Source organism: Arctopsyche grandis, chromosome 12 (assembly GCF_051622035.1).
Source record: "Arctopsyche grandis isolate Sample6627 chromosome 12, ASM5162203v2, whole genome shotgun sequence".
Classification (NCBI taxonomy): Eukaryota; Metazoa; Arthropoda; class Insecta; order Trichoptera; family Hydropsychidae; genus Arctopsyche; species Arctopsyche grandis.
In genome coordinates, this window is record NC_135366.1 from 8,145,618 (window position 1) to 8,154,427 (window position 8,810).

General features: G+C 30.8%; 2 protein-coding genes across 7 annotated transcripts in view; one reads left to right on the top strand and one right to left on the bottom strand.

Annotated features, from left to right (window-relative positions):
- The window catches only part of LOC143920209 (uncharacterized), a 39,481-nt gene extending 32,085 nt beyond the window's left edge, over positions 1-7,396 (top strand). For 3 of the 6 annotated variants that reach the window (XM_077442969.1, XM_077442964.1, XM_077442965.1), the window contains 10 exons: positions 2,731-2,926; positions 3,032-3,203; positions 3,342-3,480; positions 3,553-3,638; positions 3,717-3,872; positions 3,956-4,366; positions 4,445-4,568; positions 4,650-4,826; positions 4,920-5,020; positions 5,130-7,396. In XM_077442969.1, the coding sequence (XP_077299095.1) occupies positions 2,731-2,926; positions 3,032-3,203; positions 3,342-3,480; positions 3,553-3,638; positions 3,717-3,872; positions 3,956-4,366; positions 4,445-4,568; positions 4,650-4,826; positions 4,920-5,020; positions 5,130-5,264 (1,697 nt within the window). In that variant the 3' untranslated portion in view covers positions 5,265-7,396. Of the gene's footprint in view, positions 1-2,730; positions 2,927-3,031; positions 3,204-3,341; positions 3,481-3,552; positions 3,639-3,716; positions 3,873-3,955; positions 4,367-4,444; positions 4,569-4,649; positions 4,827-4,919; positions 5,043-5,129 lie in introns of all 6 variants that reach the window. The other 3 variants (XM_077442970.1, XM_077442967.1, XM_077442966.1) reach the window with 1 other exon arrangement.
- The window catches only part of LOC143920231 (uncharacterized), a 433,558-nt gene that overhangs the window by 397,089 nt on the left and 27,659 nt on the right, over positions 1-8,810 (bottom strand). The gene's annotated exons all lie outside the window — the stretch shown is intronic.

Sequence of the window (8,810 nt, forward strand, 5' to 3'; positions counted from 1 at the left end):
ACCTTTTCACTTTCGGTGCCGTGAGGTAGACCCCTGAAACAGTGTTTCTTTGTCTTTTCCTCTCGTTTAACCCTTTGAGTGTTGTCGTCTTTTGACGGCAAATATTGGTCCGACTTCGAATAATCGCTTCTCATAAAATAAGTTTATTGACGAATTAATTATTCCCGATTGAAGTAAAGTCGTATATGTATTTCACATCATCTTATAGACATATCAATAGAGTTGATACTGTTTTCTAAAATGCTTTGAAATGTATGTTTTATATTTCCACTTTACATTACTTAACCCGTGCTTAACTTAATGAGTAAACAGCGGACCAAGTTTTGCGTTGTTCATTGTTCGCAGTGCATTGTTCATTTTTATTATGAACCTTTTTTTTTTGCACTCTAGCTTTTAGTTTGCCCTATTTCCTGGAAAATAGACCCAAAACGCCCTGTTTCCTGGAAAAAGCACGCTTCCGGTCCTACCTCTATTAATGAGCGCTGCCGTCTTTTCTGTTGAAAGCCCGCCACTCTTTTCGAAATTTCGCCAACATGTCCAGCTAGAATTATTTAGAAATACAATAAAAAGCAGATATGAAAATTGTAGCTAATCCAAACAAACCTTAGATCAATACCGCCGAGGAATTCGAATTTTGTAAAGGTGTGTTTAGATTCTCTAATATATCTTCCAATAATATAAAATAAACAAAAGAAGTCTATTAATGAATGCATTTCTCCAAAACTAGTTCCATCTTCTTCATCGTTGTTAATATGTAATGCAGTCTAAAATACTCAGTAGTTAGGGATTTCCATCGAGAAATTCTGCTATGGTTATAAATTCAGAAATTCCGGTGTAAACCAGTCTTTATAAACATTGCCACAGATTACACGACCCATGTTCAATGCATTTTTTTTTTCAATGCTACCTGGAAAGGCTTAGCGGTTAGTATTCTTGTTTATTATTTACATACTCAAAAGACAACGCCCATCGGCGTATTTCAGGTTGATTCAGCATTCAAAGGGTTTAATAAAATCGAGGATATTTGACAAATTCGTTATTTTGCTTATTTTTTTGGTTTCGCTTTCATGTGTGTTTAATTAAAAAAAAAAGATATAATGATTAACATCATCTCTTTATTTAATATATGCGCCAGCTTGTATTAGTAATGCAGAGATATTCGTAAATTATATCAATGGGAAAAAAACGATTTCACAGCCCTGGTTTAATTTAATGATCACAGGATGATGAAGGCCAGGGCCGTTTTTATTTTTAGAAATGTTAGATGTCTTTGTTAGCCGTTTGAAATACAGTGTGTATTGTTTTTTTGTTATTTTTGGAATACTTTCCAGAAACATATATTTTGCTTTTTGTTTGAAAGCTGCGCCTATTTTAGATAACATAGTAAAAATAACATTTTACATTTTGTTTGCCTTCGGTTTGAATCCAAACATTATTATTAAAATCCAGAACGAAAACATGTTATGCCACAATCAGATTTGTAAATGATTTTAACTTGGGTAATTTGAGGATGTATACAGTTCTGCAAAAAGGATACAACCCGCATTAGTAATATTTCGAGTACCGCACTTTCAGTAAACTTTCTGTGCAATTTAAAATGCTAAGATTATTGAATTTGGGTAAAACAACAAAATGTAATAAAGATTGCTTACTAATATATGTATTGCTTTAGTAATTTGACTAAATAATTAGTATAATTTTATAGGATGGCATCAAAATTTGTCCCCTTCAATCGATTTATGTAATACGTGTACATAAAATATATTGCAATATAAATATGCATACGTACATATATCCAAGTTATAAGAAACGATTACTAAAACAATAATTTCTAACGATTTTTCCACCTGCAATGTAAATATGTCCTTTGTTGAATAGGTACCGACATTCAAAATATAATTTCCATTATTTTACTTTGAAAAGAGTTTTTCTCCCCAAAAAAAGCCTTTATCGTATTGATTGTTGAAAATTCGGGAATTGAAAGTTTTCTGAGAAACTTTTCCACGCTTTAGTAGGTTCCCTCCTGTGTATTTACATACATACATATATATTACGTACACATATTTTTCTCGTAAAAACTATTTTCAAAGTTTAAAAATATGTTTGTTTTTTTTATTTTGTTTATGATTACTTATAATTATCATTAGACGCATACTAAGCTAATTAATAATTGGGATTGTGCTAAATATGCATGTTGTTGGCATTGCGGATTACGTGCTCGTGATCGCGTGCACCCACAACGTCAGCATTCCTCGGCACTGTCATCTGTGCTGAATTTAACATGGCTGCCACGACATCCAAGCCACATTATCATCACCCTCAACATTGCGAAAAACATTTCACAAGAATCTTAGTATATGTATATATATAATATATACATACGGTCATATATACTAATTATGATCACAGTAGCGTATTGTGCCCTAAACACGTGCCGTAATGGACGGGGAGTTTTAGTATTCAGTCATTGGCATTGAGAGGAATCATCAACCAGTGAGTTGGTTGGGTGTCTAGACAGGGACACATGGTAGTCGAGGTCTAGTCGTAAGGCGAAAGGAGTGGGGTGAGAGGGGGCAAGGATAACTGGATTCGGTGTTGGGGGCGACCTTGCGTTAACAAGCAACCACAATCAAGGCGTTGACCCGTAGCTCACGTATTGGTACTCATCTATTGCACCTCGGTTGTTACGTTTGTGCCATACTTGATCGTCCTGTTTGCTTTATTTTTCAGAAGAAGAACCACCACACATTTCAATAGTCTTACCTCGCAATGGATTACGAGTTGGACCACCACCCGCTAGTGCCCCAATTGCAGTTCCACCCCCATCCACTCTCGGAGGTCATATGCCGAGTGGAATATCAACATTGCCGACACTGTTCACCGACAGTAGTTCTGAATTGCCAAGAGCTCGAAGTAATAGCAATGGGTAAATAATAAATTACATTTCCTTACAAGTGAAATTATCCACTTTTATCTTCATCGAAATTATGTAAAATGTTGTTATTATTATTTTTAATGTGTGGTTTTGTAGGTCAAGTGGCCCACGTGCTGGAACGAGAGAAGTCCATAACAAATTGGAGAAGAATAGAAGAGCTCACCTTAAAGAATGCTTTGAAGCTTTGAGATTACAATTACCTTCTTCAGCAGATGATAAAAAGTCATCTAATCTTTCTATCTTAGATTCTGCCATCAAATACATCCAGGTACATCTCGTTTTATTTCGAAATTAATATTTATGAATATCACACTTTATTTTTTTAATTGTGCTCAACCTTTTTAAGTGCACTGTTAAAAATTAAGTTACGATCATTTTATATATGTACATATTGATTTTTTTGCAGCTTTTAAAACGCCGTGAGAAAGACCTTGAACATGAAATGGAACGGTTAGCAAGAGAAAAAATTGCTCATCAACAAAAATTATCAACTTTACGTAGAGATATTCCTACACCTACAAGAATTAGACATCCAACAAATCATGGTAACTATTTTGTTATTGTAAGATTTCTACATAGCAAACAATGACATACTTTTAATCGGTTCTAATTTTTAGATCGAGAAACTGCAATGGAAGTTGATGAAATCATACCATCAAGAGTTAGTCCATTATTTTTAAGTACATCCTCTCCAAGTGCACCAGTAAGCTATTGCTAATATTTCTTCATTTAATTTTAAACAAATTATTGTATCTAATTCCATGTTTTTCATCCTAATTAGATGCAAGTATCACATAGTGGTCTTGAAGTGTTGGTAACAACACAGTCACCAGCATTAACGCGGTTGAGTCCATCAACAGTTCAAACCAATGTGTCTACCTCTTTGGATTTGACAACTAAATCTTCTAGACTCCCTCAGTCTCTTCCTCACGCTCAGGTTTTTTGAATATTATTAAAATAAACAAATATCTACATACGTATTTTTAATGTCCTTTTTAATCAACTTTCTTTTCTCTTTAGATTATCAGCTTACATTCAAGTAATGGTTCTACTGTTTATTCCCACATGGGACATAATGCTTCATCAATCCCCACATCTTTAGCTCAAAGAACACAATCTGCTCAGATTATTAGTTCATTTTCACAAAATATTTCCAATGGGATATTAACCAATCCCAAATCCTTGAATTTAATCAATCCCAACATTCAAAGAGGACAAAAAATCAGTAGTATTTCATCCAATATGCCTACACTCACTGTAACAACTGTCAATCCTGGATCAGTTATGACTGTAAATCAAGGACAAATAAAACATGGACAGATTCATAATCAATCACAAACTGTGGAAGGAAAAGTCATTTCTTCGGTTATGTCGTCTAACGGTCAAACGGCAATTGTTCATCCTGCACAATTACAGTTGCCAGTATCCCAGGTAATGCAATTTATCATATAATTTGATTTGAGATGAGATCAAGTTTTGAAATGACTTATTCTTGGTGGTTTGATGCAGGTTATGAGTGGTAGCGGATTGGTTGTAAATCCTACTATACAGTTATTTTCCGCATCGCCACAAAGTCTTCGCGTATTGCAAGCGCCAAGTGGCGCACTAGCATCACTCGAGCTACCTAGCAATGGTAATTTAATTTGAAATAGTAATTGCATATTTGTGAAAAAAATTCTATAAAATGTATAGCTTATAAATAAACAATTTTCAGGTGCCAATAATTCAGTTCAAAGAATAAGAGATCCATGTAAACTTCTAGAATCAAGTGTAAGTGTTAATATAAGTGGATTAAATGGAGTTTTGAGAACTTCTGGAGACCGATCTACTCATCATATTGCAATCAAACCACAACCTGTAGGCAACATGAATGCTTCCATTAGATCTACGGGTACTTAACTTTATTTAAAGTCATATTTTAACCACGTTTGGTATTGGAGTTAAACAAATTTACTAACTACATATATCGTATTAAACTTTTAAGGTACCCAAGGCAGTATTACACAAATGATGAATGGCCTAACACCGCTAGTTGTTTCACAAGGAGGTCATTTGATGACCGCTTCGTCGCATATTACTGGAAAGGTATGTATGGTACATACAATAGGTACATAACATTACTAACCGATTGTTCAGCTCATTTATGTAATAATATTTTCAGTGTGATTCATAATATATATTTTAATCTTTTCAGGTAATGGGCAATCAAGTAATAAAAGCTGGGGTACCTCTCACCGTGAATACTCAGTACCTTAGTGCTACAACAATCGTAAAACCAGTTGTTGTTGTCAGCACAAGTAACGGAGTCCCTCCTACATCATCGTCTTAGTATCAATTCAACCAAAATTAAATTTTAACGCTTTTGTTGTCAAGGATTAATTAGTGATAATTGTCATAGAGTATTTCTACAATTGAACAGATGTTATTTATGTGTAATCAAATCAAGTTTAAATATTTTAAGGCTAGTAAGTGTACAAATGGTTTGAACAAAATAAAAAAAATTAAGTGTTTTAGTATAAACTCTTTTTTTAGTATGCATAAATATATTCAATATTTGAGTTTTTCCTTATCAATAGTGTAAATAACGTCAACGCATCTTTAGTTTCATTAAATATTTTTATTATAGGGTAATATCTTCCAATTAATGTTCTCTTGATTTGTAATTTTTGTTAAATAATATCGAGTTTTATCAAAAAAGTCTGCTTTTGCATAAAAATATGTGCACACGCAAAGCGTTGCATTTAAAAATAACATGTATGTACATTGTGAATGCCATATTCAACTCTCTAATTATAGTTTTAATAGTTTATTACAATTGCCTTCGTGTCTTTTTATTATAATAAATCCAATATTTTGATTTCTGTTGTAGAATGTGTTTTACAATCTACATAGTTCTAAATGTAGTAATTTATTCAGTGATAGCATGTGCATTTATGACATCTCTTTCACGTTTGTCATATTTGTGACTAAAACATTCATGTTAAATAAGACTGTCTAATTTTTTATCGCATTTTCTAACTAACACTTTTTTTAAATTATATCAAAATATATATGGTATTTATTTTCTATGTAATATATTTTTATCCATCACAAATCAATTTTTTTCTAGTGTCAGCTACTTAGATTCATATTCTTTGAATACACATACATATGTATGTGTTTTTGAATGTTTTTTTTTTTTTTTGTATTTGGTACAAATTTATTCAAATAATATTTCTTTATATCCTTCACACTTATGTACACATTAAATGTACCTATTTGTAATTCTGCTTCTATATTTGAAAACACTTAATAAATTTAATACGAATTTCCAAAACAAACTTATATGTATGTATTATGAAATCTTTTATTATGAAGTTTAATAAAAAAAATGTAATATCTTATGTACTTTGTATAAGCGTGCCTTCTCATATTCTGTCAGATTTTTTGTGTAATTAATATTTATTTTAATATTATTATCATTGATGGCAGTTATATTGAGACTGTCGCGCCACAATTAACATGAAATATGATTCAACTAGTCAATAATTGCAATATTTCAATATATCAAATTTGAGTGAACATATTTTGTAATTTTCAGAATATACTTGATATGTTAATGTACACATTCAATGATTTTAAATTTGTGATTAGTATTTTATTTTTTAAATATTTAAATACAATTAATAAATATATTTACAAAATGAACTATTGCTTTCATTGTTAAAATTTATGAAAACAAATTATTTAGTTAAATATTTATTTTATAGTGTCTTGAGCTCTCATGTCTTTATTTTTTTAATATGGCTAATTTTGTCATTATTGACGAATTGTAATTTCTGCAATATTAAAAAAAATATGCATCTGAATAGTCAAACGTATACATTTCCATCCATCTCGTTAGATATATGTAATATCGTGTATTATAATGATAATGTGAGTATTTGTAGTTGAAGTTTATTCAATACTAAACGATTAACGGTCTTAATCTTATTTTATGGCGTTTGTTTAGAATTTGGTTTGCCAGTAAGTAATAATTGATTTCGTGTGATTTCCAAAAAAAACATATGTCTTATATTCATTTTGGGAAAACCAAATTCAATTAATTTTTTTTACTATTAGTTATTTGTAAAGTTTCCAAATTAGTTTATTATCTTATTATATTATACATTCATATGTCAAATCATCTATATATGTATGTCTCGTTTTATTTAAATTTGTTATCATTATTATTTTCAGCGATAGAATATGCATCAATAAATATTTATTTGTACATATTTTGTAAATATTAAACTTAACTGTGTAACGTTATAAATAAGATCGCTTGTAGGTTTTTGGTCAAGTAGATGAAGTCAAATTTAAAATGTAAATAGAATATCAAACTGCATATTAAATTTGATAAATAAAATTGTATAATAAACTGCAGCAAATTGTACAATATATATGCATATATCTGAATGTGATGAAAAAATAAATTTTATCAAAATAAAGGAATGTTTTTTATTCATAAAATTATTATAGAATATATATTTTTTAGTAGTTTAAAAATAACTCACTTGAATATTAATCTGAAGCTTAAAGATATATGTATATGTATTATGTACATAAGTACATACATACAAATATCTGGCATTTATTAAGATTAAAATTTCATTATAAAATTGCTCATTGAATTAAAAATTAATTATTTATCTTGTTAACCGTTTAAATAAAAATAAAGTTAATGAATAAGAAGCGGGGGGGGGGGGGGGGGGGCGATTTTATTTTTTTATAGAAATGTAATTACGAGAAAGTATTGGTAGTTAAAATATTTATAATCTAAATTCATTAAAGGTCTCATACATATGTAAGTCTCCTGATCCTACAAAACAAAAAAGTGTTTCAGGAAGATGACATGTACATACCTATAGATATACATAAGTATTGTTTTCATTTAACTCAATAATTTTAAATATTCTGAAAATACTGCCAGTGAATTTAAAATAAAGTACTACATATGAATATTACATGAAAGAAATCTGATTTTTATACAAATAATAAATAAGATTGATAACGTTTCATATCTATTCCATAATACTATTTGTTTTTGATATATTCAGTATCTTTGTTCTTTATATTTCGTCTTGAAATTTTGAATCTACTGAGTATTTAATTGATTGAATGTACTGTTTATTTAATTTACAAATTGAATCGTTTATTTACGTACGTTTAACCAACTTGCCACGTCGTTGAGATTAAATATACCAATTATTACAAACATATACTATTTAGTTCTTTCATTAGTTTAAAACAATATGAAATCGAAAGAAAAAAAATCGTTCATATCATTTACATGTATATATATGTATATGTAACGAGGAAAAATTTTGGAATGACTATTTTAGTAGCCTCCATGAGCTGAGACGTGTCCGTTAGGGTAAACGGACTACCAGTCATATGAGAACCAGTCACAAGACAACCGGTCGCTCTAGATCGGTCACACGTGATAACCGTCACACTAAAACTGGTCACACCGAAAATTAGTCAAGAAAAAACTGGTCACACCCAAAAATTCGACCAATTTGTAATTTTTGGGTGTGACCAGTTTTTTCGTGAACAATTTTCGGGTGTGACCAGTTTTCTCGTGACCACTTTTAGTGTGACGGGTGATCACGTGTGACCGATCTAGAGCGATCAGTTGTCTTGTGACCGGTTCACATTTGACTGGTAATCACCGAACCGTCCGTTAGCGACCTGAGATTCTAATGAGCGTTTATTTAACATTTTCTTTTCGAGCCCTTCACAAAAACAGTTATAAAACTTTAGTACAATGCGAAAATCCATAATTGAAGAATTCACATCAATATATTTGTTTGCAGAGTTTGTTTACCAAATAGAATGCAGACGAGTGCACGTG